This window comes from Falco biarmicus, chromosome 9, assembly GCF_023638135.1.
Source record: "Falco biarmicus isolate bFalBia1 chromosome 9, bFalBia1.pri, whole genome shotgun sequence".
In the NCBI taxonomy this organism is placed as follows: Eukaryota; Metazoa; Chordata; class Aves; order Falconiformes; family Falconidae; genus Falco; species Falco biarmicus.
Genome location: NC_079296.1, coordinates 50,545,772 through 50,571,066, shown reverse-complemented (window position 1 = coordinate 50,571,066; position 25,295 = coordinate 50,545,772). Strand labels below are relative to the sequence as shown.

At 42.2% G+C, this 25,295-nt stretch overlaps 1 protein-coding gene across 3 annotated transcripts in view; it reads left to right on the top strand.

Annotated features, from left to right (window-relative positions):
- The window catches only part of FGFR2 (fibroblast growth factor receptor 2), an 85,642-nt gene that overhangs the window by 47,363 nt on the left and 12,984 nt on the right, over positions 1–25,295 (top strand). For 2 of the 3 annotated variants that reach the window (XM_056352140.1, XM_056352141.1), the window contains 7 exons: positions 4,785–4,975; positions 7,545–7,689; positions 9,872–10,068; positions 19,440–19,591; positions 23,020–23,141; positions 23,775–23,885; positions 24,640–24,830. In XM_056352140.1, the coding sequence (XP_056208115.1) occupies positions 4,785–4,975; positions 7,545–7,689; positions 9,872–10,068; positions 19,440–19,591; positions 23,020–23,141; positions 23,775–23,885; positions 24,640–24,830 (1,109 nt within the window). Of the gene's footprint in view, positions 1–4,784; positions 4,976–5,816; positions 5,965–7,544; positions 7,690–9,871; positions 10,069–19,439; positions 19,592–23,019; positions 23,142–23,774; positions 23,886–24,639; positions 24,831–25,295 lie in introns of all 3 variants that reach the window. The other variant, XM_056352139.1, reaches the window with a different exon arrangement.

Below are 25,295 nucleotides of genomic sequence, written 5' to 3'. Positions count from 1 at the left end.
AAGGTCCCGAACTGTCTGTGCTGGGGTGACAAGGAGGCTTGGGCAGACAATTGCCGGAGCTCCTCCAGCCCCTGGCCCAGCCAGGTTGCTAAGGAGACTTGGCCTGGGGCTGGGCCCAGAGCTCACCCCTTCCGGGGTTGTTGTCTCCGCTCCCTGCCAAGGCACTCCAGTGGCGGCACAGCCACTCTTTCAGTCACAATACACTCGACTTCGGCCTCTGGCAGCACCAAATCCTGCCCTACATCTTCCCTCCGCCAGCGTGCTTGGCGAGCAGCCTCTCTTGCCGCAGTTTTTCCATCTCTGCAGCCCTCGCGCTAGGACCGGAGCGGTGGGGTCGCATCTTCTGGTCGCTCTTGACTGTGAAACTGCGGGTTTGGCCCCTGTCGCACCCCTCCGTACACCAGCATCTTAACCTCGTACCTTTGCATCGCGACTTTCCTGGCTCTCTCCTCCCTGGTTTCCCTCTGTGTTGGCTGCCGCTGGTCAGCAAAAAGAAAAAGAAAAAAAAAAAAAATTGGAGGAGATTAAGCCAAGGGTGGGAGAGAGATGAGGCCCTTTTGTAGGAGCCACCTCTCCAGAGACTTACGCTTCTTAAAGAGCCGATTCTCAGGACTCCTCGTGAAGTGTGCAGCCTCCAGTAGTTGGTTCCAGGATAGTTCTTCCAGTTGCTTCTCCCTCCAGCATCTGTGGCAGGATGGGCTCACGCCCATCTCCATGTGTCGTGCAGGGCTGGGAGCTTCCTGGGCAGTTCCTTCTATTGTGCCAGGGTTTTTTTGAAACTTGGAATTTTCCAGCTTTCTTAGATTCTTTGCATTTTTCTCTCTTGGAGGAGGGTACTTTGAAGTTTTAACATTAACAGGCTAAATAACAGTTTCTTCTAAGCCATTGGGCAGGTCTGTCAGTCATCGTTGCAGATAGCGAGTCTGTTTGTCTACAGATAACAAGCAGAATTGCTCGAGCAATTCTGAGCAGAAACGCTCAAACCTTAGGCACTTTTGTGGTGGTGTACAGTTTAGATGCTTGTAGCCTTGAATGCGATATTCCTCCCATGAGCAATTTGTTTTTGCTCGACCTTTTGTACATAATTTACTCCTCAAATGGGGATGATGTTGTTTTTGTATCTAAGCTGCAAGTTAGAGAAAGCAGGCTGGTGTCGGTCTCTCAAGGTGGGATCCTTTAAGCATGCTTTCTCTTTAAAAGGTGTTATAAAGGTAAACTTGAGGAAGCACTAGAATAAAAATGAAAATAACACGTGGAGATTTGTAAGTAATTATGTCTGGCTTAATTACTTTCAGGTCAATGTACAGAAAATATTTTTCATTTTAAGCAATGTTATCAACTTCCATTATATTTGCTTTTAAACATCTATTACGTTTCAGTTGAACCAGGAAGGTCTGTTTGAGACAGCCTATCTCTGAAAAAGCCTTGTAGATCTGTATGTAGTTCACTAAGTAACTAATACGTATGGTAATAAAATTAGTATCTACTACTTTTTATGGTCCTTATAACATAATGTTTATCATTCTTAAAGACAGCTAATCTATGGGCTGATTTTCTGTATTATAGCATATGCTGTTGACTTGGTTTTGAAACGTGTTAGCAGAGCAGAACACTGACATTTCAGTGATCAGGTAGCAAAGACTGATTTCTTGAGGTTTTGATTCAATTCAGTATTAATGAGCAAGGGGAATATTGAAATCAGTAGGGCTACAGAGCTATGGGATTGGTTGCCAACTTGTTTTGTATGGAACTATTGTCTGAGTTAAATAACGAGATGTATATGATCACTGTAGTTTAGCGATGAACCTGATGATAATTATTAGCTTATTGAAGGCTAATGATAAAATTAGTTTTACTAGCCTTTAAGATTTTTATTTTTAAAGGTAACTTTGACTCTTTTGCTGGTCTTCAGTGAAAAGAACACACTGCTTCCATCTAATATTAGCATAGCCAGATGTTTGAGTGATGATATCTGCTTACCAATGTACAGCTTGTATTTTAAATGCTAAATAGTGATGTGGGATTTATGAACGTGGTTTTGACAGTACCTGTGCTTAAGCAGAGTCCTTAGATGCGTGCAGCATGCAGTGAAATAGGAAAGACAGGGTAATATCCCAAAATGACTATTCCCAGGAAATAGTACAGAATTATACCTGGTCATTTGTAATCAATGGAAGTATCTCCATATTTATTTACATATTTTCCCTACTTCCCCCTCCGTAGTGATTTCCCCCAATACTGAGTGTATTTCTTGTGGTCCTTTGGACTCCAGGTTTGTCAGGAAACCCTGCTGAATTTGCATCATGATGGTTACGTTCTTCTGTGCTGTGTGCCTGTGTGGGCATAGGAATACTCCCCTCTGCTGAAGTGGGGGAGTTGATGAACACTAATCATTGCTCCATATGTTGAAGTGCAACTAAAGTTTATTTTTAACATGTTTACCCTTAGAGAAGAAATTTCACAAATGGCTATACATGTACATGCGCTTTATTTAATTTTTTTAAAGGAATTTGGGACCAAGAATATAAGAACTCTGCTTTTACTTCTTTGCCTCCTCTTTTTTTGGTAAAGGAAATGTTTGACAGTCATCAATAAAAGATTAAATCGTTGATGGCTATCGGGGTAAACTAAACGCATTTTGTGTGTTGATGCTGGCATAGTAGGAACTTTTCCAAGATGTTTCAGGCCTCATTCTCTGGTTTGTTTAAGGGCAGAGAATAAGGTCACGAAGGAAATCAAACCCTGATGTGGAGAAATGAAACATGAGGCCTACTGACTTCTAAAAAACATTTTAAATAACATTCTCTAAGGTTTCATTTTATACTGAAGGCAGCTGTAATAAGTTTTGGAAGATGGTGTAAGGTTTCTATTAAAGAGAGATTTTTCCTTGCTGTTTTTGTACCCAAATGAACGAGGGAGGGAGATGGAATTAGAGCTTATTTAGTATAAGGTGAGAAACTAAAAGTTCTCTCCAGAAATGTAAAATATTAATTTATATGTTCTACTGTAATTTACAAATTAAAAAGAATATGAAACTGTTCCTAGATCTTTGAGAATGACACACATAGCCATGGAATAATTTAATAACTGCAACACCAATGCACTTTTGCCACAAGTAAAATAAGACTGCTGCTTTGTAGTATGCTGCCAGCGTAGCCTCAGTGAATAAATTCCCAGTAGATGTTTGCTGCATGCCAAATATATTGGACTGTATAAAAGATCCCATTGTTCCATGGGCATCGTTATTTGCTATTATACTCTCAATGTTTGCTTGTGAAACAGTTTATTGGAAACTAGTACGTTTAAGAAGGAGCGCTTGATTTGATATTCAGTTGACTTGGCTCTTAATGTCAAAGCTTTTACAGTGTATACAACCTCTAAAAATAAATACTTAGGTCCACTCTTTTTCACTTCAAAAGAATTCCCGGAGCAGGGGAGAACGGACAGCTTGGGCTGGGGATGGGCAAGGGGCTTTTCACTTCTAATTCATGGGTTGAAAGTCTATGTAGGTCAGTATTAACTTTACATTCTTGTAAAATGAAATGGACAGAATTAAGTTTGCATGGAGAAGGTGGGGAGCTCCCAGCTAGGCTGATGAAACTGCAGCTCTCTGAAGGTTTTCTGGGGAGGGTGGCATTGTCCGCCACGCTCACTGGGTCATAAGGCAATTTGGTAACCAGGGCTGCCATACTGAGGACTTTTCATTCAAACATTGTGTAAGAGATTAAGTATTTATGCTTTGCCCACTTGCCTTGTCCAGCAATAAAAAGCTGTTGGTGGCCCTGGAGGCTGGGGAGCTGGCTCATGCCCTGCCCACCACCCAGATGATTTTAGGAGCTGTTAGATCAGGCATAGTGAGGGTGATGGAAAGGTGCCTGACTGACATAGCTGAGGGCGAGGCTCCCATTGATGCTTTCCCCAAAGACTACATATATCACATCCACTAAACTGGGCTGAGAGTGCTGGCTGCAATGGCTCTCAGCGTACCCAGATGATACAGAGTGCTGTAACACTGTGTATTCAGTGATGGAAGCTTGACTGAGAACATATGAGAAATGCTTAAGCAAGTCTATAGATTAAAAGCTCTATTAGCTCAACATTAAATACACTGCAGTTTTCAAGACAACTGCCTGTGTCCTGCTCAGAATAAGAACAAACTGGTGTTTCTGCTGCTGTGTCTGGGTAAAGCAGAGAGCGGCTATCGTGGTAGTACTGGTCAGAGCGTTCTGAAAAGTCGAGCCGTCTGGTACCTGCATCCTGCGTGAGGTGTTTCAGTGCTGAGGCTTCTGCTGCTAGTTTTGAGAAATTTTGACACACCAATCAGTTTTTAAAATGAATCCATAATCTTTCTTAATTTGTGAAGGTTTAGTCCAATTAGAATGTTTTAAAGCTCAGAGATACTTACTACAATAGCTAAAAAAAAAAAAAAAAAAAACCAACCAAAAAAAGGAAGGTATTTTACTTAATTCTTGCTGAGTTGAAAATGAAAATGCTATGGAAAAATGCTTAAAGTTTTTAAGTGTGGTTTCTGCCCTCCCCCCAAATAGCTATTCTTTATATTACAAGTGTAGCGCTCAGTCATCTCCTTTGAACTGTAGTTTTTGTTATACGTTTTGGCTGCAGTGTTATTTCAGAGGAGTCAGCCAACAGGCTTACAGGGCTTTTTGGCTCAAGTTCACTTACAGTTTTCTTGGCAGCTCTGCTTATTTATGCATCTTTATTTCTCTCTCTCTCTCTCTCTCTCTTTCTCTTGCTCTTTCTCGCTCCCCCTCCCCACCGAACAGAGCGATCACCCCATCGGCCCATCCTCCAAGCTGGCCTTCCAGCAAATGCCTCTGCGGTCGTCGGAGGTGACGTCGAGTTCGTCTGCAAAGTCTACAGTGATGCTCAACCTCATATTCAGTGGATAAAACATGTAGAGAAGAATGGCAGTAAATACGGACCAGATGGACTGCCGTATCTTCAGGTTTTAAAGGTGAGGCTTTACAGATGCCGGCGATGGTGATGACTTCTTTAAAGTGCTGAATTTATTTGATGTAAATCCAAGAATTTTGAGATCTGAGCTTCTTTTGAAAATGGAAGTGTTTATGTGACAAATGAAATAATGAGTTAGATAAACATTTATTGTCTAAATGCTAATTATGCGGCTTATAGACACTGTTTTGCTCTTTTTTACTTCCGTGAAGTCCTCCGTTTCTGAATGTTTCATTTTCACATGAAAACCCTCTTAAAGAACATCGTTGACATTTATGTGTGGGTAGAACGCATCCAAAACATACCCAGGACAATCTACTCCATTTCTTTCACGTTTCTTCAGCCTCTTTGTTTCAAAGTAACATGACACCTGCTGCCAAAACCCTGTTGGCAGGATTGGGTTTTCTGGATGCTTGAGCCTGCAGAGATGTCTACTTTTTGCTGGCGTATTGGTGGTGTCATTCCTGCCGGCAGGCGTTTTGAGCAAGCCTGACCAAGGAAACTCCAGTTTTCCAAGCTGGGTGGCATTGCCAAAACTCAGCATGCTGGCAGGCAGGACAGCCGGCTCTATACCGTCCTGTTCCACGCAGCCGGTGCACCAGCCCTGGTGCTTATTTCCCCCATGCCGCTGTTTTCTAACTCCTCGTGCAATGCTTTGGATTTAAAAAAAAACAAATAACAACAAACCCCAACAAACCCCAATCCCTCAATGTTTTGACGCTGATAGCTGTACGAAGTGGAAGGCATATTCTTATGACGTGTTGGTGGTGGGACCGTAGACAGATTGGTGTCCGTTTTGGGCAGCAGTGACATTGTTCTCCTGTGTTATTGGTCTATTCTAGCATTCGGGGATAAATAGTTCCAATGCTGAAGTGCTGACACTGTACAATGTGACAGAGGCGGACGCTGGAGAATATATTTGTAAGGTCTCCAATTATATAGGGGAGGCCAACCAGTCTGCCTGGCTCTCTGTTCTGCCAAGTAAACAAGGTAACAATGTTTTTTAAAGCAAGCTGGATGTAGAAGCTGGAAAAAAATAGTGCTTTGGGAGACTGCAGGCAGCTTGTAGGATAACTCTTTGGCCTTGTGGTATATGTGTAATCCTCCTTCGGTGATGCAACTGGTATTACACCAGCAGCCATGGAAAAATTCCCACAATATTCTGTGTGTACCGTAAGCACTGCTTTCTGATGCTGATCTGTGTTCTCTCTTGTGTTTGGTGTTTTTGTGTCTGTGTGTTTATGTCTGTCCAGTTTTGTTGTTAATTCTGCCTACCTTGCAGTTCACGTATAGGGTACTCATTGAATAATATAATTATGGCCTAATTAGTGTATATTTATATACATACGTGTGTGTGTGTGTATATATGAAGCACATAAGTACCCACTGAAGCATGAGTCAGGTCGGTGTAGTCACTTACAACTTCCCACATGACCTGTGACTGCAGGGTGGGAGGGTTTTCCGGTTGTTACTCACCCGTTACTAACTGGGTAATGACCCGTCAGTAACAGTAAGGACTGGCAACAATGTGACTACAACTTCTCACTAAATTTGCTTTAAAATGGTCTGGTAAAAATGTGTTTATTCCGTCATCATCTATTTCAAAGTAACATTTTTGAATGGAACAGAGACAAAAAGCAGGAAACAATAATTTCTGTGAATGTCCATCATAGAGATGTTGACATAGATGCCCTGCTGTGCCCATTTTAGGACAGCTGGAATGTTCCAGGTCTTATACATTGATTGGTTTGGTGTGTAATGACTTGTCAAGACAGAGATTTAGCAAGTCTGGAAGGAGACCAGAAAAAAGAAAAAACTTACAGGGTTGTTTTTTTTTTTTCAGTCTCTAAGACTTAGGAAAATATCTTTTATTTCCATATCCATGTTCTTGAACCTTTGGGGTCCAGTTTTTCTCCCTGTCCCTTGAGAGCCACAGCTAATCTTTTTTGAAGAAGAGCTGAGATACCGTCTACTGTGCTTCTAAGCAAGCCACCAAATATTACCAGACTTCAGATTAAAACGAGATTTGACAGCACTGCACAACATACAGTGTTTAAGTGTACTGCAGTGGGTGGTGCAAGGACCATACACTGCATAAGCTAGCTACTAAGTTGTGTCTTTTGGAGCAGAAGTTCTTTTTTTTTTTTAATCCTTCAGAGTGTATTTTTATAGTAAATTCTTTCCTCTGAAACAGGTAACTACATGTGAAGGATCCTGCATTCTGTCCTACCTTGTTTTCTCTTTGTTTTTCTTCAACTTCCTTTTATTAAAAAAGAAGAAGGAAAAAAAAAAAAAAGCTTTGTGGGTTAATTTTTCCATGTCATTTGATTGCATGCATGTTTAGGTGGTGAGTTTAGGTCTGGTGAAGGGTGTTGATTACTTTCTGAGGTGAGCTGGGACCTGTTGGTAAACGCCTTTTGGATGAGGGATTGTGGATGGGGAAAGGAGCTTTGCATCTCTACACCTCTGCCTTTACAAAGTGCAAAGCCCTGTGGCTCCATCTCCCTATCCACAAGAATTCTCTCAATGTCTAGCTTTTTCTCTTGCTTCCCTCTTTTGTTTTTTTTTAGGCTGCCGGTGTTAACACCACGGACAAAGAAATTGAGGTTCTCTATATACGGAATGTAACTTTTGAGGATGCTGGGGAGTATACATGCTTGGCGGGTAATTCTATTGGGATATCCTTTCACACTGCATGGTTGACAGTTCTGCCAGGTATACACTGCTCTCTTTCTGTGGTTTTTCCTCTTTTTTGTTTCCCCTTGTTGATTGCTGCAGAATTAGCACGGCTTCTGTCTCAGAAAAGGACTTTTACAATGATTTCTTTTTTTAAACACAGTTGTCTCAAGCCAATGAATTGTTTTGTCACTTATTTGCAACTCCAAAAACTTAACAACAGCAACAAAAGGTGGGGGGAATGGCTATTGCACCTAATTGAAATTTTTTTTACATCTGTTAAATGTTCGTTAGAAATGCTAAGGAACAGCAGTTCCTTAACACTTCAGTGAGATAACTGAAAATCAGCACATTAATCATTGTAAACTTCTTCAAGAGGAGGAAATTCAAAGTTTCTTGTGAAACTATGGGGCTAATTTGGCCACAGCCATGTACTGGTTCTTTAGACTACCAGAACGATTCAGTGTGCTTAAATTCATTTTTACCTATCATGCAGATCTCTTATGGAAATCCTAATTTTAATGTCAATGGATTGTGTACAGAAGCAGTGCCTTCCATATCTTGGGAATCGGCTCTGTGCATCTTTAAATATTGCATGCTCTAAGAAAAACAAGTAGTCATTTGCTTTTACTGCAAAGCATGTCTTGCTATTCTGGGGTTGATGATGTTTCTGTCCTTAAAAGAAACAAACATCAATGTGCTTTATTGCCTGAAAATTGTTATCAGCTGTTAGAAGATGTAACTGTAGTTGGTTTTGACACTAGTCAAATTTTCTCATTTATAACTGTTGGCAGCTGCCTTAGGAGTTCCTTTGAAAAAACATGAACCTCCTGAGGTTTGCTGGGTCATCTTGTGCTTACCATTTATTAATTGTTAATCCTAAGTAAAAGGTACAAAACCTGCATGTGCATATTGCTGAGGTTCATATTACGGGAGTGAAATGTTCCCACTTTCTGCAAATAGTTTCTTACCCTTTATTAAAATTTATTGAACAAGGCAACTTTATTACATCTCACTCTTATGTGAACACCGAGCCTGCCTGGTCTGTCACCAAGCAGGCGAAGCAATACTTGTGTGGAGCTTGCTTCTGCTAGCAGTGTTTGCGTTTTGCAAGTGCTTGAACAGCATTTTTTTTTTTTTTAAACTGATTTTCTTGAATGAGCTATTTTTATAAGCCTAGAGTGAGGCACAAGAAAATTTCAGCTGCAACGTGCATTGCTTGCGGAGTGACCGCTGATTGCTGTGGAATGCTGTTTATCCGGGGGTTGAATCCCAGATAAGGGATTAGGGACAGTGTTTGCACATATAACTGTCTTGAAGATAATTTCAAAATGGTTTCAATCAGAGTAACAGCTATGTAGAAACCACTCCCACTACAATCTAATCTCATAGACTAGTAACCACTGATGGGGTTACTTCAAATATGCAGTCCTCACAAAAGAGGACTCATTAATTAACATATTGTTAGCAATTCAGCTTTCACTTACATTATGCTTTTTAATCTGACACGGGGCTCTTCAAAGGACCTCAGGGGGGTTAGACATCTGGCATGAACAACAACGAGTAAAGCAGCTAAGCAGCCCGGATCCTTGAAACACCCTTGAAACCCCTAACCTGGGTTTAGAAACGTGGTGGGAGACCTACTCATCCCGCCTTGCTGCTGCATTTTGAAATGCCAGTCAAAATTTTGGATAAACGCGCTATGCAGACTCGAGCCCAGATGTCTCTTTGTGAATTTAGACACTTTTCTTTTAGGTCAGTTAACTGCGTATTTTATCTTTAAATGTGTCTTTTTTTGGTTAAAAAGAGTTACCGTGCTTTTGAAGTTTGACTTGAGTAACAAAATGAACCTGAGCCTAGTTTGAACACTTCAATTTTTTCTTATCCCCTAAATTTATTCTTGATCATGCACTATTTCAATGTATATGTATCTGCCTATCTAGGCAGGCACATGTATATGTCTATATATGTATCCATACATGTACAAGCTCACACTCAGTGGCAAACAGAGAATTCAAAGCAGCAGTCTAGAAAGAAGAGCAATTACTTTCAGATCAGAAGATGACCTAAACTTTCACAGTATTCTGTATGTCACCCAGTCACTACAAGAATTGCTGATATTTTACCATTTCAAGTTGTTCCAAGCGCTGTACCGAACGATGCTTGTACTGTGTGCTAACTCTGTGGCATGATTGTTCCCTCCTAAAAACTTCCAATCTAGCTCCTGAAAAAGAAAAAGAATACCCGACATCTCCTGACTACCTGGAAATAGCAATTTACTGCATAGGGGTCTTCTTAATTGCCTGCATGGTGCTGACGGTCATCCTGTGTCGCATGAAGAACACCACCAAGAAGCCTGATTTCAGCAGCCAGCCCGCTGTCCATAAGCTGACAAAGCGAATCCCTCTGCGCAGACAGGTAACAGAAAGTAGATAAAGAGTTTAAAAGACTTTTACCAAACAACTAAGCCAGCACATCCTTCCGATGAAAGCTATGGAAAAGGGAATAAATAAGCATTATACCAAATTGCAGTAGGGGTGGGATTTAATCTGGCACCTAAGAGACTGGCACGGGAAGAATGTACATCTTAACACATCAATGGGTGTCTCAAGGCAAGGGAATCAGGGCAGGGATGTTAAAGGAGAAATGTAAAAAAATGGAATGTATTCTGTATTAGCAGTCTGTAGATGGAAAAAATGTATTTCAAGTATTTTGGGGCCTGATCCCACAGCTCATTGAAGTCAATGGAAAAATTTTTACTGACTTAATGGACTTTGGAACGGAATCCTATTTGATTGTGTATTTATGGTTTTTCTAAGGTGACTATTATTGTAGTAACTGGGTACCAGATACAGAGAGGTATTTTTCAGGAAGAATTTTGAAGACTGAGGGGAGGGAATTTCAGGGCCAAGCATTCAGAAACCGCCCCAAAATAGAAAAAAGACTGTAATAAAGTAAAAACAGGGGAGATACGGTATCAGATCTTGGACAGTTTGATTAAGATGCTGATACTTTTGAGTGAGGAACAAAAGCAAATGTCAAGTTTAAAATACACACAACAGCATCGCATGAAATTTATTTTACAATTGCTTGTTTGTGGCTGGCAGTGACAGTTTCTGGAGGGGGCGATACCAGGAGCAGCAAACCAATTGAATGAGTAACAGGACTTCGGCTATGTCACAGGCCATCACTTGCCAAAACAGCCTCCGTTCCCACATCCTATCCTCTCCTGAAAGACTTATTTCTTTTGAAGCTGGAGTTTAATCTGGTTTGACTTTCTTGCAGTAAGTTTTCAGGGTAGACCTCTGAACCCACCACATCCATCCTCACTCAGGTTTCAGCCCTGCCAGGTGGAGGGGTGTTGGCATCTGAGGCTGAGGTTCACCTTGTTGTTCAAAATGGGGACCATCTGCAGGGGTTGGATCCAGGCTGTGGTCAGGGGGGTTGCACCCGAGGCTTTAGTTTGGATCTGCCTGCACCATGTATACGTTGTGCAGAATTTCTGCAGGTCGTTTTCACAGCCTGTCCAGAATATTATCATTGTCAAAGTAATACACATACCTTAAAAATAGTTCTTCAGTGGGGTAAGTGTTTGAAAATTAGATGCACTGTCAGAGTTAGGGTGGGGCTTGGTCTTGGGATTTTGAACAGTATTGCTTTTTTCTGAACCCATGGTTTCTGAATCTTCTTGGTTAAAAATACTACAAAGCAGTAATGCTTTAGCCATCTTCCTCTAAAGTGCAGTATTTTACAAAATCTTGAGGTGGGGATATGAAGTTTGTCCAACCTGAAAAATACTGGATTTGGTTTTTGAGCAACAATGGTAGTTCTTATTTTTTCAGTCTGTTTTTGCCATTTTTTTTTTTTTTTTCTTGTAACTATGATTTTACTCATTTGCTTGGAAGTCACTGGGAAGAAGAGGGACTTTTGACTCTGAATGTATCAGAGTGATGAGAAGCCCTCAGTTCCATTCACACTTCTCTATAGCTAAAAATCTGTGTAGCTTTCTGGACAAAGAAGGCTTTTCAAATGTTGCATGCTTAACCAGAGACACATATCAGCTGGTTAGATAAAAGACATTTATTAGATTTCTGCCTAAATATAAAAGCATCATAATGACTCAGAGATAAGCTGACGGCGTAAAAAATACCTAGGGTTTGGTGTGAGCTCAGTTGTGTCAGTTGGAAATGGTTCCTCAGGGGGAGAGTATTATTTCATTGCGTGTGACAGCAGTGCCAACCGCTGCCCTCAGTTTAGTTAGTTATCATTTAATGATGCAATATGGACCTTCTCCAAAGCTATTGTTTTCACAGAGGAAAAAGAATCTGTCTTACAACATGCTTGTCAGATAGGGTTTTATTGGTTTATTCTGGTTTTCTATATTTTCTTAGCCAAAGCAGCATTTTTCTTTCAAAAGCAGGAATAATTTTTCTGAAAAACAATACGTTTGAAAGTGCGAATCCTATTTCAACCCCTAAGCAAAAATTCCACTAATCTCAATTCTCCCAAGTACTTTTTGTTAACAGGAGTTTCTCATTGAAGGGCTCTCTCTGCTTTTGTGCCTTCACAGAGGAAAATACAACTACTATAAGCATTATAAGAAATACGTATTTCTGTGTTGATGGTTTCACTGGTCATTTCACTAATTGCGTGTATTAGCTTGCAGAGGCAGGATGAGACAAGTCAGTCCCTAAAGACTTGCTCGTCAACAGTGAAGATTCTGTAATTTTTCACTTAGCGTCTCCTTGGTCTCTAAAGCTGGAGCATTTATTTAGTTTCTGCATCTTTTAAAGCTGGTTTTAGATTTCAGAATTGTTTTCACGAGTCAAGAATTAAAAAATAATCCAGGGGGTGTTTTCTTTAACGGGTATGTGTTTCTGGATTATTCAGCTCTGTTTGTTTTATTGTGCCACCAGGCTTACTTTTTTGTTTCAGTTTATTTGTATTTCAGAGGATTGTATTTAAAGCCTGGTGTTTTTGGTTTTTTTTTTCACTAAACCTGTATTTATCTATTGATTACAGAAGGTTCTCACTTGCCTTTGTGGAACGTGGCCGAGTTGCTGAGGGGATGGTGAGAGCAAGCAGGGGAGATGCTCATGGCAGGTAGACTGTGTGAGCTGGGCAGAGATTTGGGGCTGGGTGATGGGATTTGTTGGAATTCCAGAGAAATGAGGCCATAGATCAGAGACTTCTTGATACTGTTTTCAAAGCTCTCTGCTGCTGGGTCAAGCTCCCTAGGGATCTGGATATGAAAATAATCCTGGTTCACAAAGAGGCGTTTGCACGACTGTGATGCCATCTTGTCTAAGCGGGATAAGAGTCTTGCTGAGTAACATATGGTTTGGTTTGCAGGCCTGGATTGTCGTAAACTATTTAGTCTGAGCTACTACAGGATTTTATCATTCCCCACGTGCAGGCATTTTTTTCCTGCCAAAGTGTGGTTCTTTTCGCATTCATAGGAAGGGTCAGGATGAAGTCAGGAATTATCAGTTCCCTCCCCCTACAGTCCGCAGCCTCACTAGGATCTGGTACTTGGTTTTCAGAATAGAAACTGCTTACAGGGAAATCCCCGAGCAGTTGTTGTTCTTTATATAAAAGCAGAGAGGTGCAGTGCTCTGCTGGTGTTAGCCGTGTTCTGTGTAGAAGTACCAGCTTGGGAGGGAGGGGGAGGAAGTATCTGTAGGACTGAACATCACAAACTGTTTCGAAGTATGGGCTTTAGGTGACAGGTTCACTGAGCCAAAAGGTAAAAGGTAGCCTTCAACAGGATATATATCTCCTTTGTAGAACTTACTTTCCTTTTAACAATTAAATTATAATGAAACAGGCAAAAAGACAGTCCCATCTTTTGTGACTTGCCCAGTCAAAGTCAAGTACTAGTGTTTGTCATCACTAGAGTGTTTCATCAGTGCCATCACAGTTAATCTGTCAAGTTGGGACCCCTTCAGCTTGGGCGTGTATATGTGTCTTCAATAGGGAGGAGTGATTTCTCATGCTTAACTTTTTAAATGCACTCGCATTAATTTATACTTACTGTTGTTGTGGAGGCTAACTCTTCATAACAACATAACGTGTGCATTTGTGATGAACAAAGACTGATTGGTTTAAAGTAAGACTTAAGCTCACCCAGCAAAATAGCTAGTTCAAAATGATGTTGGCAGCTGGAACGTGAGAAAAAGCCAAGTAATCTGGCACAAGTAAAGTAACATAGTATTTCACGTAGTACTGAGCTGTAAAGATATCATTCATTTTAAGGAATAGACTCTGAAATACAAAGATTAATACGCAGCTGTCAGTAGGATATGTTGCAAGGAGTTTACCTTAATACCTATTTTAGTTTCTTGCTTTATCCTTGGATTTCTCTAGATGGAGACCATTGACTTGCCTAGTAGTACTCGTTTGTTATTTTGTTCTTGTAGAAGAGTTTCAGAAGGAGTGCTTTTCAAGAAGCAGTGGAGCGTGTTTTAAATGTCAGTATTTAAAATTAGGAATCCTCAGTTTCGTGTAGTGCATTTAACCTTATATTTTCATAGATCCAGTCACTCAGATGGACTGTTTTTATCAACAGTAATAACGTTACTTACTGATTATATTTATATACATATATGCATATGACTTCGAATTAACTTTTACAGCAGAGCCTTCAGAAAGACTGACAATTATAGGAAATCACTGCATGGCTGCTAAAATCTCACAGCATGAGTGCCAGAACTGACAGATCTAGGCTTCGGGACATGGTATAAATCATCAGTGGAGGAAAACACCCTTCATAATCAATTACAGACAATTACACACTGCTCTGCAGCTGATTTCGCCACATGGCATGTAAAGATTCCAGCAAAGATTTGTTTGTTTTAAATGCTCCGCTGCTTAGAAATGCTTGTAAAGCATTATCTTAGAGCTGATTAAATACAGCGTGCTGGCCAAAGGAAAAATAATGTTTTTAAAGTAGGGATATAATCATGCATTGGTGCATGACATTTGGACACGGTGGGCTTTTCTCCTTCTAAAGTGCAGATATGGAGCTAAAGATCTGTCTGACACTGGTACTTTTTCTTTTTTCTGGCATCCTAAAAGCAGAAAGGAAGCACACAAAGAATATTTTCTGGTGGAGATCTACCTTCCCGTTCAGGTTAACATATACCACAGTAGTCCATTTGGTGTTCTGCTCAAGTCAAGCCAACTTCTGCCTTCCTTGCTTTAATTAAGCACTCAAAATGCCACCTTAGTGTAGTGTTATCACTTAAAACAGATGTTGCTAACACATGAGGAGACCCTGAAGATGTTTAATTCACCTGCATCAGGCGGCCGTCCTTATTGCTCTGCCCTGGCTGTGCTTTGTTTCTTTACCTGTGAGAAGCACACGTTGGTGAGCTGGGTGGTTGCCCAAGAAGTTAGTAGTTAATGCATTTTGACTAGCTGTCCAGCTGCTGCTGCTTGGCACCTGGTAGACCCAAAAGTGGCCCTGGCATCTGTATATTGGCCATGTACAATTACAAACTTGCTGCAAAAGCTGCGTATGGCTTCTGTTATGCCCGAGTCCTACGTACCTTGACTCTTTGCATGACTTAGAGCAAAAAGAGCATCCATGTACTTGAAAGCAGCTCCACACGCTGAAATGTGGGGCTCATGGCAGGAGTGTTGTCACTAGTTCTCGAACCTGCATGGTAAGGGGTTGGAGAGCAGTGCTGCAAGTAGCAAGCTGCAAAAAGGCTTTCTATATGCTGTTCCTTAAATGTATACATGTAGATTAAAGTTGACCATGTCTACTGACCTTGGAGTAGGTAGGCTTTTCCTCATTGTTTTATAACGCACTCTAAGGCAATGAAAAAAGGTGCTTTAGGGATGAGTTCAGAGGTTAATTCTTTACTATTGCAGAAAAGGTGAAAGGCCATTTTCACATAGAAAATCTCCTCCAACTGCAGGCCAGCCTGGGTTGGCTTCATCTTTTCTGGAGCAGATTTTTATAGCCCTTGAGCTCCTGTAACTCCTTGTATTGCTCCAGTTAATCAATCAGAAGAATATTCCCTGGGAGCACAGTCCATTTTTCATCTCCCAGACAGTGAGTAGTTTCTCTGGATTTTTCATCATTCCTGTCCATGATACTGCACTTTGGTTACCTACAGCATCTCTGGCCAATCATCCGGTTATTGTGTGAAGTAAACATGCAGTAGTGTTAAAAGGGAAACTGGCAGAGTCTTTCATCTGTGCGGTTTTTTGGGTTTTTTTCTGTACATTATTACTATTTAACTTCTGTGTTTGAAATGCATCACCAGAGCATTTCAGTTTATTGTTAAGTTTACATTTATAGGTTTCAACCACGCTGAGACTGCTGAATTGGGAGTATAAGAGTTAGTGAAAAGATGAAACTCTGGCAGAGATCTGAACAGTGTTTAATACAAATACTGTATTCATGAAAAAAGGACCCCAAAACATTCTGGACCATTTCTGATACGTAAGGGATACCATCTAAATTTTGCAGCTTCAACTTCCACGCCTTCCTGATGTCACATGAAAACAATGGCTATACTGACAAAGAAAGGCGAGAATGGAAAGGCAATGTAATAAATAAATAATTACATAAGAATTGAGACTTGAAAAAAGATCTTGGTAGAATGGCTGGAAAAAATAGTGGGTGACTTTGGGAAATATGGAAGAAGTAGTCATAGAGTATTAGTAGGTTTGAGGTAAGAGATTAAACAATGGAAACCAGAAATAACAGAAAAATGAAATTCAGTGGAAGTAGTGGGGACAGAGGAGATGCCACACTGTTTGTGGAGATTTATGTACTTCTTAGTGCTAAGCTGTTCATTTCTTGAAGCATCATTTTTAAGCCATGATGAAAATGAGGAAAAGTAAACAAAACTCTTAATTCCAGCCCTGGTTCTCATGCTGGGTTGCCATGCAGCTCCTGCAGGTGTGTTCCCCTCTGTAGACTGGGCATGGCAGCATCTCTAGGATTCTGTTCAGTATTCACTTACTGATTTATTTGGAGCTACCTGATCAGCATTAGTAATTTTCTGTTTGTGTCCCAAATTGTCACCATATTTATTATCCTGGAGAATGTGCCAGGTACTTAATTTGCTGAAAGTAAATATTAACATCAGTGATGGTGGGATGAATGAGGGGGAAAGTGGTCCACCTTACTTTTCTGAATGGTAGCCTTATTTGTGCAGTTATACTTTCTTGTTCAATAGACACCACATCTTGCATGCAGAAGCTGGAGCTTCTGATATCAGTAAGGGTCTGTCAGCTGCAAAACTGGTTACTAAGTTTAATTTTTTGATAGCAATCCTTAACACTTCCTTATGAAACCTCTTTACAGTCTTAATCTCTGGTCTTAGAAAAATATGTCAAGAAGCCAAACACATTTGATGAGGTGGGTTTGAGGATGTCTACCTACAAAAAGACCTCTCAAACAAAACGGCTGGTCAGAGTTGTGATGAGAAATTTGTTTGAGAGCCTTAGCCTTGTCTTGTCAAAACACATTGTGTAAGAGTGTGACTTGCAAAAGCCTTTCAGCCCCATTCCGAGGAGCTTGAATAATTCTGTGGCTGAGACACCGTAATTGTTAATTGGACTTAATATAAGGGAGCATTATGCTGGATGTATCAGGTGTCATAGAGACAAGAGGATTTTGTGTTCATATCACTATGTGTCACTGCTTTGCACTTTAATGCTATTAGGATCTGTTTGCTTGTAATTGCTTTTTTTATCTAGTTATAAGACCTGTGGAAGAAAATTGTAGCCTGGTGAGATTTTACATAAGCAAACCGGGTGTCAAAGTTGACTCCAGGTGATGAGGGTAAAGGTTGGGACATTGTTACTCTGATGCTCTAGGCTTCCAGCTTGGGCAGCAATGCTGGCTGAGAAGCACCTCCTGCCGCCCTGATGTGAGGATGGGTACCAGCGACAGCATTGTGAAACAACCTTCATCCCACCTTGGCCACCAGATTTGGACTTGGCCAAGACTGTCAGTGGTCTGAAGAGAGAAGGAGGATACACACTTAAAGGAGTGGAAGACTGGCAATACAAGCATTTTTGTTTTGTGTTCATATTCACTTGAAGCTCAGAGGTCAGCAGACAGCAGGCTGCTGCTTGCAGGTTTGAGGAAAGAGCCTTACAGAAGACGCACCGTTCACACCAAAGCATGGTGTGACATGTTACACGGACGTAATAGCTACCTCCTTTTTCAAAGCAGTTATCATTAAATACCTTTGGCACTCCAAGGAAAATGTTGCTGAGGCTGGTGAGAAATCCATACTCCAAAGTGGATTACATTTCAAAGTGTTGGACGCTAAATTATTTTTAGGAGCTCTTCTCCACATTGCCTGTGGAGTCTTTAATTAAAAATGTAGTTAACTGAAAACTTCAGTATCCCCAAATTATTGTCAGAGCTTTCTGATGCTTTCAGTATTGAATGCTTAGAAAATGTAGAACCATAGAATCCATAGAGTCATTTAGGTTGGAAAAGACCTTTAAGATCATCAAGTCCAACCATTAATCCAATACTGCAGAGTCTACTGCTAAACCGTGTCCCCAGATGCCACACCTACACCCCTTTTAGACACCTCCAGGGCTGGTGACCCCACCAGCTCCCTGGGCAGCCTGTGCCAGGGCTTGCCCACCCTTTTGGTGAAGAAGAACTTTCCCTGCCACCCAACCTAACCCTCCCCTGGCGCAACTCGAGGCCGTTCCCTCTTGTCCTGTGGCTGGTTCCCTGGGAGCAGAGACCGACCCCCCCTGCCCACAGCCCCTGCCAGGGAGCTGAGAGCCATCAGGGCCCCCCGAGCCCCCTTTTCTGCAGGCTGAGCCCCCCCAGCTCCCCCAGCCGCTGCCCACCAGCCCTGTGCCCCAGCCCCCTGCCCAGCCCCCTGCCCGGCTCTGGACACGCTGCGGCCCCTCAGGGTCTGTCTGGGAGTGAGGGGCCCAGAGCTGAGCCCGGCTTCGAGGGGCGGCCTGGCCAGTGCCCAGCGCAGGGGGACGGGCGCTGCCCTGGCCCTGCTGGCCACGCTGCTTCGGCTACCAGCCAGGGTGCTGCTGGCCTTCTCGGCCCCCTGGGCACACGGGGGGCTCATGCCCAGCCCCCCAGCCCCTTTCCCGCCGGGCAGCTCCCAGCCCCTGCCCCAGCCCGCGGCTGCCGGGGGCGGCTGTGCCCCACAGGCAGGGCCGAGTGTGAGAGGGCCCAACATTTCCTACACAGTAACACGCATTTAACCTTGATAATTGTCACTGCTGAAAAATATGGAAGCCTTTGCAAAAATACCATTTTTCAATTGCAAATTCAAACTTTCAATTTAATAGTAACACCAAAAAATAGTAAATTGCGTGTGATTTGGGAGGAGAAATGGTGACACGGATGACTATGAATGAGTGGAAGAGGAGAGCTTATTGATAACCCCTGCTCATGGTATAAGCTGCCCACCTGGGTATCTGAGAGTAATGATGTAAATACTCTCAGCTGGTTAAAAAAATATTAATTTGGTAACTGAAAAGAGGGAGAAGTTTATTTAATTTATTTTCAGAGTGAATGTATTTAAAGGTTACATGTTTTCTGACATATGGGACAGACTAACAGCCCTGGCAGCCGTTCGAGTCAGCAGTGTGCTTACAAGGGAGGGTAAATGTGTGAGAACAGGGGACTAGAAACAAGGCTGTAGATTCAGCCACTTTCTAATACCACTGTTCTGAGCTGGCTTGGTTATCAGGTACTGCTGTTTTTCAGATACTGGGTCAAGGTTACATCTCCACCTTTTTTTTTCTTTTTGCATCTTGTATTGTAACAACAGGTGTCGGCTGACTCGAGCTCCTCCATGAACTCCAACACTCCTCTGGTGAGGATAACTACTCGCCTCTCCTCTACGGCTGATGCCCCCATGCTGGCAGGAGTCTCGGAATATGAATTGCCAGAAGACCCAAAATGGGAGTTTCCAAGAGATAAGTACGTAACCTCTTTCCCTTAACGCTACCCATGCACATCCGAACAACATGACACAGTATGGCAGGAAGCATCCCTCCTAACGCCTCCCAGGCTTTCTTTAGTTAAAAAGAAACCGCAGTTACCTGAACCTCCTCTGAAGATCAAGATGCAATTCAATCATCTGAAATCAGTTGGCTTTAAAAGAAACTAAATTTTCTCTGCCAGTCATTCTGATTTTCTTTCCAGATTTCTTGTAGGTTTTCAGATACTTCGCTGAAATGTAACACCTCTGTTAGGAAAAGATTGAATCTGAAGTGTTATTTCAAAACATAAGTGATCTAGACCAGGAGAGATATCCACATACGAGCACTGTTGATGCGCAGTCGTGATTTCCCCAAGCAATACCTCTGTAAATCAAGCCATGTTTCTTAGTTGATTATTTCATTGGTTAGTATTTATAAATAGGTAATACAGCATCATGTAGGAGGTAGAGAAAGTCTAGAATATGGTATTAGACAATCTTTTCTTTCTGTCGGGACTCTGGGTAGGATTTTGTGTTGGTTTTCTATTAGCCTATATTAGGGGAGGTGGTGATTTTTGATTTAGGGGGACATTTGCATATCGTGTGCATATATGTAGAACTTCAGTGGCTTAAAAGTATTAGGTTTCAAGCAGAGCATACTGAATTTTGCTTTATGCAAATTCATTTGGCTACGTAGTATTTTCTTCAAAGTCTGTTGACTAACATGCAAAATGAACTTCTGAATAATCTAATTACAGCTGTAACCATATTAATATAAAAAAGACAAGTTAAAGAGATGTAATATTAACACGGGTAGGACTGTGATTATGTATTAAAATTAGTAGTAACTTTAAGAAGTCTTTAGGTGGCTTTGAGAAAATAACACCTTTTATCATGAACAGTTCTCTTTGAAAGTTCAGGGTTGTAACTTTTGGATAGAAGAGCTGTAATTTTGAACCTTCTGACAACTGTTCTGGAAATTATTTTAATGATGTAGCTGAAAACTAGTGCAAAATGCTGTAATTGCCACCTGCAATATTCTAGTCAACAGTGGGGGCCTGTATATGTACTTCTGTCAGCCCATACCCTGGGGGGATACACTAAATGCGGAAAATTTTAGAGTGCTAAACATTTCAAACCAGCGTTCAGCACAAATGTAGGTGGAACAGATTTTCAATGAAAGGAGGCTATTTAGAGGCAGTTTATTAGGTTGGGGGGCAGGAGGCACACAATGAAGGGTTTGTTACTTTAGTCCTAGCAGGGCAATAGCACATAAATTAACCAGTTTCTAATGCAAATGTTTGTTCTCTGCCAAGATCCTAAATTCAATTTTAGTTCTGGAGAATATGCAGGATGACCTCAGCATAGCATCGCTTCCCTTCAGTCTTTGCACCTTTTTAAACTTGCATGTGCTTTAGAAACCAATCCAAAACAGCTTGAGGAGTCCTCACTGAGGCAAAGACCGCATTTGACAAGGAGTCTGCGGGCTGCCCTCAGGAGGAACCACTTCTCGCTTCTGTCTTGTGCCTGAGCAGATAAGCAGGGATTTCAAACCACTTAGCCCTGGTCTAACACTTTTATCAATGGTAGGATGACCTGTCCCTCTATTTCATGGGGGAAGACAGAAGTCTGCGCTTTTAAGAACGAGTCCCTGTGTAGGTGATACCTGTGAATCCTGCTTTTGACCACGGGAAGCGAAGACCTCAAGAATTCTGTTATGAGAATGCTCATGCAATTCTGTCCCCTACGCTGGATGACATTAGCAGCATCAAACTCGCTGAGCACCCTCTCTGATTTCTGCCATGGCGCTGCTTCTGGGTGTTAGATGATATTCTTGGAGTAAAGCAGCCCAGATCTGGCCCGTAAGCACTTAGACTGGAACCAAAAAGATTTTGCCCCAAGGCTTTGAAGTTTCTTTTTTATTTTTTCCCTTTATCCTCATAAAATTGAGATTAGCGTCTCTTGTGTCTGTTGCAGCTGAGCAGCATTTGCAACCAGGTATATGCTCCACAAAATGCATTTTTGCATAGCCCACTTAATGACTGCTCCTTTTAAAAGGTTTCTTACATTGACATTGTGGTTATAACCAAGTTTCAGTTTCCCCCCAGTCTCTGCTTCCTGCTCTCTGAGCAGAGCCAGGGTGCTGCAGATGGGAGGCATCTTCTGTTACCCTCCTACATGCCACTTGTGGCAGCAAGGAGCCTGCAGCCAAGAAACAGCCTCTGTGCTAGACGCAGCTGTGGGTAAATAAAGCATCCCGTCTCGCCCCTTAAAGGATCAAAGCGCTGGGGGGATGCACGGGGCTGTCAGAAGAGCGATCTTGCTGTGGGTTGAGAGACCGTGGAGGAGACAGCTTGTAGAGGATGCTCAGATCTGCCAAGTGCTTTGTCCCATGGAGGTGCTGCCTTTGTGGCACTGCTTGTGCAGCCGGGCAGGCAGAGCATCGCCTCTGTGTGCCCAGCACTGCGACTGGCAGCAGGAGAGCAGAGCTGGTGGCTGCAGCAGCTCCTGGCAGCTCTTCGAGCATCGCGGGTGCCTTTACCGGGGCTCTCGCTGTGGTAACCCTTCCCAAGCTTTTGCCGTGTGCTGGTTGCCAGCTTCTTTTTCCTTCTCTCTCTCCCCTTCGTCCTCCCTCCTCTCTCCTGCAAGAAGGCGGCTGTCTGGCCACCTCGAAAGAGAAATGGGTGTGATAATTACCTACAGCTGCACCCAAACATGGTGTCTACTGACTTGCTGTCTCTGTCCTACCTAATCCCTTCAGTGTAATAGATCGTTAGGCACATGTTCATGGCCTGCATCCCCAACCAGAAAGCAAGAACGTGAATTTTGAGCTAAAATTAACCTGCCCGAGAGCATGTTTGATTTTCCTTTCTGTTTGCACTGTGCCATTGTATCACAGGAGTTCATAATATTTAAAACATCTCCCTCCTCTTAATACCACCCTTTACCCCACAACTCATCAGCTGCCTGAAAGTGACCACATGGCAACACACACAAAGAAACTTTTCTTTCATCTCCTTGCAGTCGATGTGAAAAAGACAACGACCAGCCGTGTTCCAATGACAGGAAAAGCTTGCATGTTGCTGGCTGCTCCTGAATTTCAGCCACGGTCTGATGCTTTTTGAAAGCTCTGCCCCTCCATGCTGTGTCTCCCCACTAGCCATCAAGTACAGCCTCTTATTACAAGGAGAGCCAGAACTTAAAAGCTGGGTTTAGCAACTGATCTGCCCTATGCTATACCATCCCTAAGAAAACACACTGCAGTGCGCGTGAAAACCGATGCACACCCAGGGTCTCATTAGTTCCATATGATAAATGCTTCATGCTACAGCAAGTTGTTGAAAGCTTTTTATATTTAGCCCTGGAATTTCACTGGCTGCATCCCTTCACCAGATGCTGTGTGTTAATCTCCTGTTTACACCTCTAGGCTGACGCTGGGTAAACCCCTGGGTGAAGGTTGCTTTGGGCAAGTCGTCATGGCCGAGGCGGTGGGGATTGACAAAGACAGGCCAAAAGAAGCAGTAACTGTGGCAGTGAAGATGTTGAAAGGTAAGAAAACTGGGTGCTTAGGGATCAGAATGGGTGATATGGGAGTTCTCATCCACGAGGTTTCTTTTGTGGCATCTGAACTCTGTCATCGTAGGGGGGGGGTCAAAGAGCACATAGCTGACCTCAGCCTTCAGCAGTTTGGGGTGTAAATCTGCGCCCTTGACAGCCTGTTTATCTTGAGCAGTGAGTATTTAGGAGCCAGGAGATGTATTAGCATCGTGTGGGTCTCTCTGCTTTTAGTTGAGCTCGTGTCAGAGGCTGTCCATGTGTAGATCCTAGGTCAATCAGTCCGGGTAGTTGGTGCTTATTTATTTTGAATTTAATTGTAAAGTTTGTTTGCAGGAAAGGCGTACTTACTGGAGGTTTGATAGCTAAGGATAGTATCTCTATGTCTGATATTACTGTGTTGCCTCTTAACATAAAACACTGGGGAACTGGTCAGTCCATTCGATAGGTTGAGACTTTTTTTTGTTAGGACATAACTTATGACTTTGTATAATGTACAGTGTATACTGGAAAACGAATCCCATATTCTGCATTTTGAAGCACATGTGTTTTACACCAACTGGTGAGCCTTAGTGAAGTTCAGGCTGGCACGCTAGAAAATATGAACTGAACCTGTGTCTTGTACAGATGATGCTACAGAGAAAGATCTGTCTGACTTGGTGTCAGAGATGGAGATGATGAAGATGATTGGGAAGCATAAAAATATCATCAATCTCCTTGGAGCCTGTACCCAGGATGGTGAGTAGAGAAAAGAAAGTAAACCAGGACTTGCCAACGGGTCTGCAAAAGTCTCATTAATCATAGTTTTTTCAAGAGTTTTTAAGGAAGCAGTCATGGCGTGATGGGATTTTTAGATATTTCCCTAGCTTAGCAGCAATATTTTAACTTCTGTCTCTTGTTATACTTGCAGCTTTACCATAAGAAAGTGTACTATATCATATAAAAACTCTCTAATCCCTTGTTGTAGGAGGAAGAACAACCAGTGCCTGTTGTTCCAAATTGTCAGTCTGCTTCAGTGGAATTTGTATCCCATGAATCTGAAATGAGCACTTTTACTCTCTGAAGACCACAGTGGTGGTGTTAAAAGCTAATGATGTCAAATAAAGTGATGCGGAGTGGCATAAAACTCCGGAAATCAAAAAAATCTTAAGAAGCACTCTGTCCTTGGTTGATATCTCATGGCATTTTTTGATTGAAAATGCTTGCTTTTCAGGATGGGGGCGGGGGGTGTCTGGAAGGAATAGGCGCTGGGTCAGGGTTTAGGTGCTTTCAGCCACTAATTGTAGCTCTGCCACTGTCCTGCTGCGGAGCTTCGGGCCAGTCACTTCACCAGGTCCGGACTTCCTTTTCTTTCAAGTTGTGCTCACTGATTTCACAGTTAAACATTTACTGATTCGTTTCGTTTATTATAGAACTTTAAAAGCTTCGTTACATAAAAACATGTTACTCTTCGACCTTACTCCAGTTTTCACATGGTTCTGTTTACCCAAAGGTCCGTTGTACGTGATAGTAGAATACGCTTCCAAAGGAAACCTGCGCGAGTACCTGCGAGCACGCCGCCCCCCGGGGATGGAGTATTCATTTGATATTAACAGGGTACCAGAAGAGCAGATGACATTCAAGGACTTAGTGTCCTGCACGTACCAGTTGGCAAGAGGCATGGAGTACCTGGCTTCACAAAAAGTAGGTAGAACTTGGAAAATACCACGCAAAGCATGTCGTGCATATTTGTTCCGGTGCCTTTTTAGTTTAGTTTTGTTCTCATACTGTTTACATTCAAGGATTTGCTGGGAGAAGGACCTTTCTCAAACAAGTTGCATAATCCATACTCTTGGACATCAGTGGGAAAATTCATACTCTTGAAGTTTTCAATCTCAGTTCCACAATATTGCTAAAATGAGGCCCAGAGTGGATCATTTAAAGTAAATATTGCTACATATCTGCAGTTTGAATTCATAAGCACAGGTGGTGACTTGATTACACAAGTCACATTACTCTACCCATGAGACAGCAGGCACCATTTGCCTTCTGTTTCCAGTCAAATCAACCAAAGCAGTTCACAGAGTGATGTGAAATAAATTAATTCAGTTACTGAAAGGATTTACGGAATGATACCAGGCAGAGTTGGGAGGACCACAAGATGCCAGG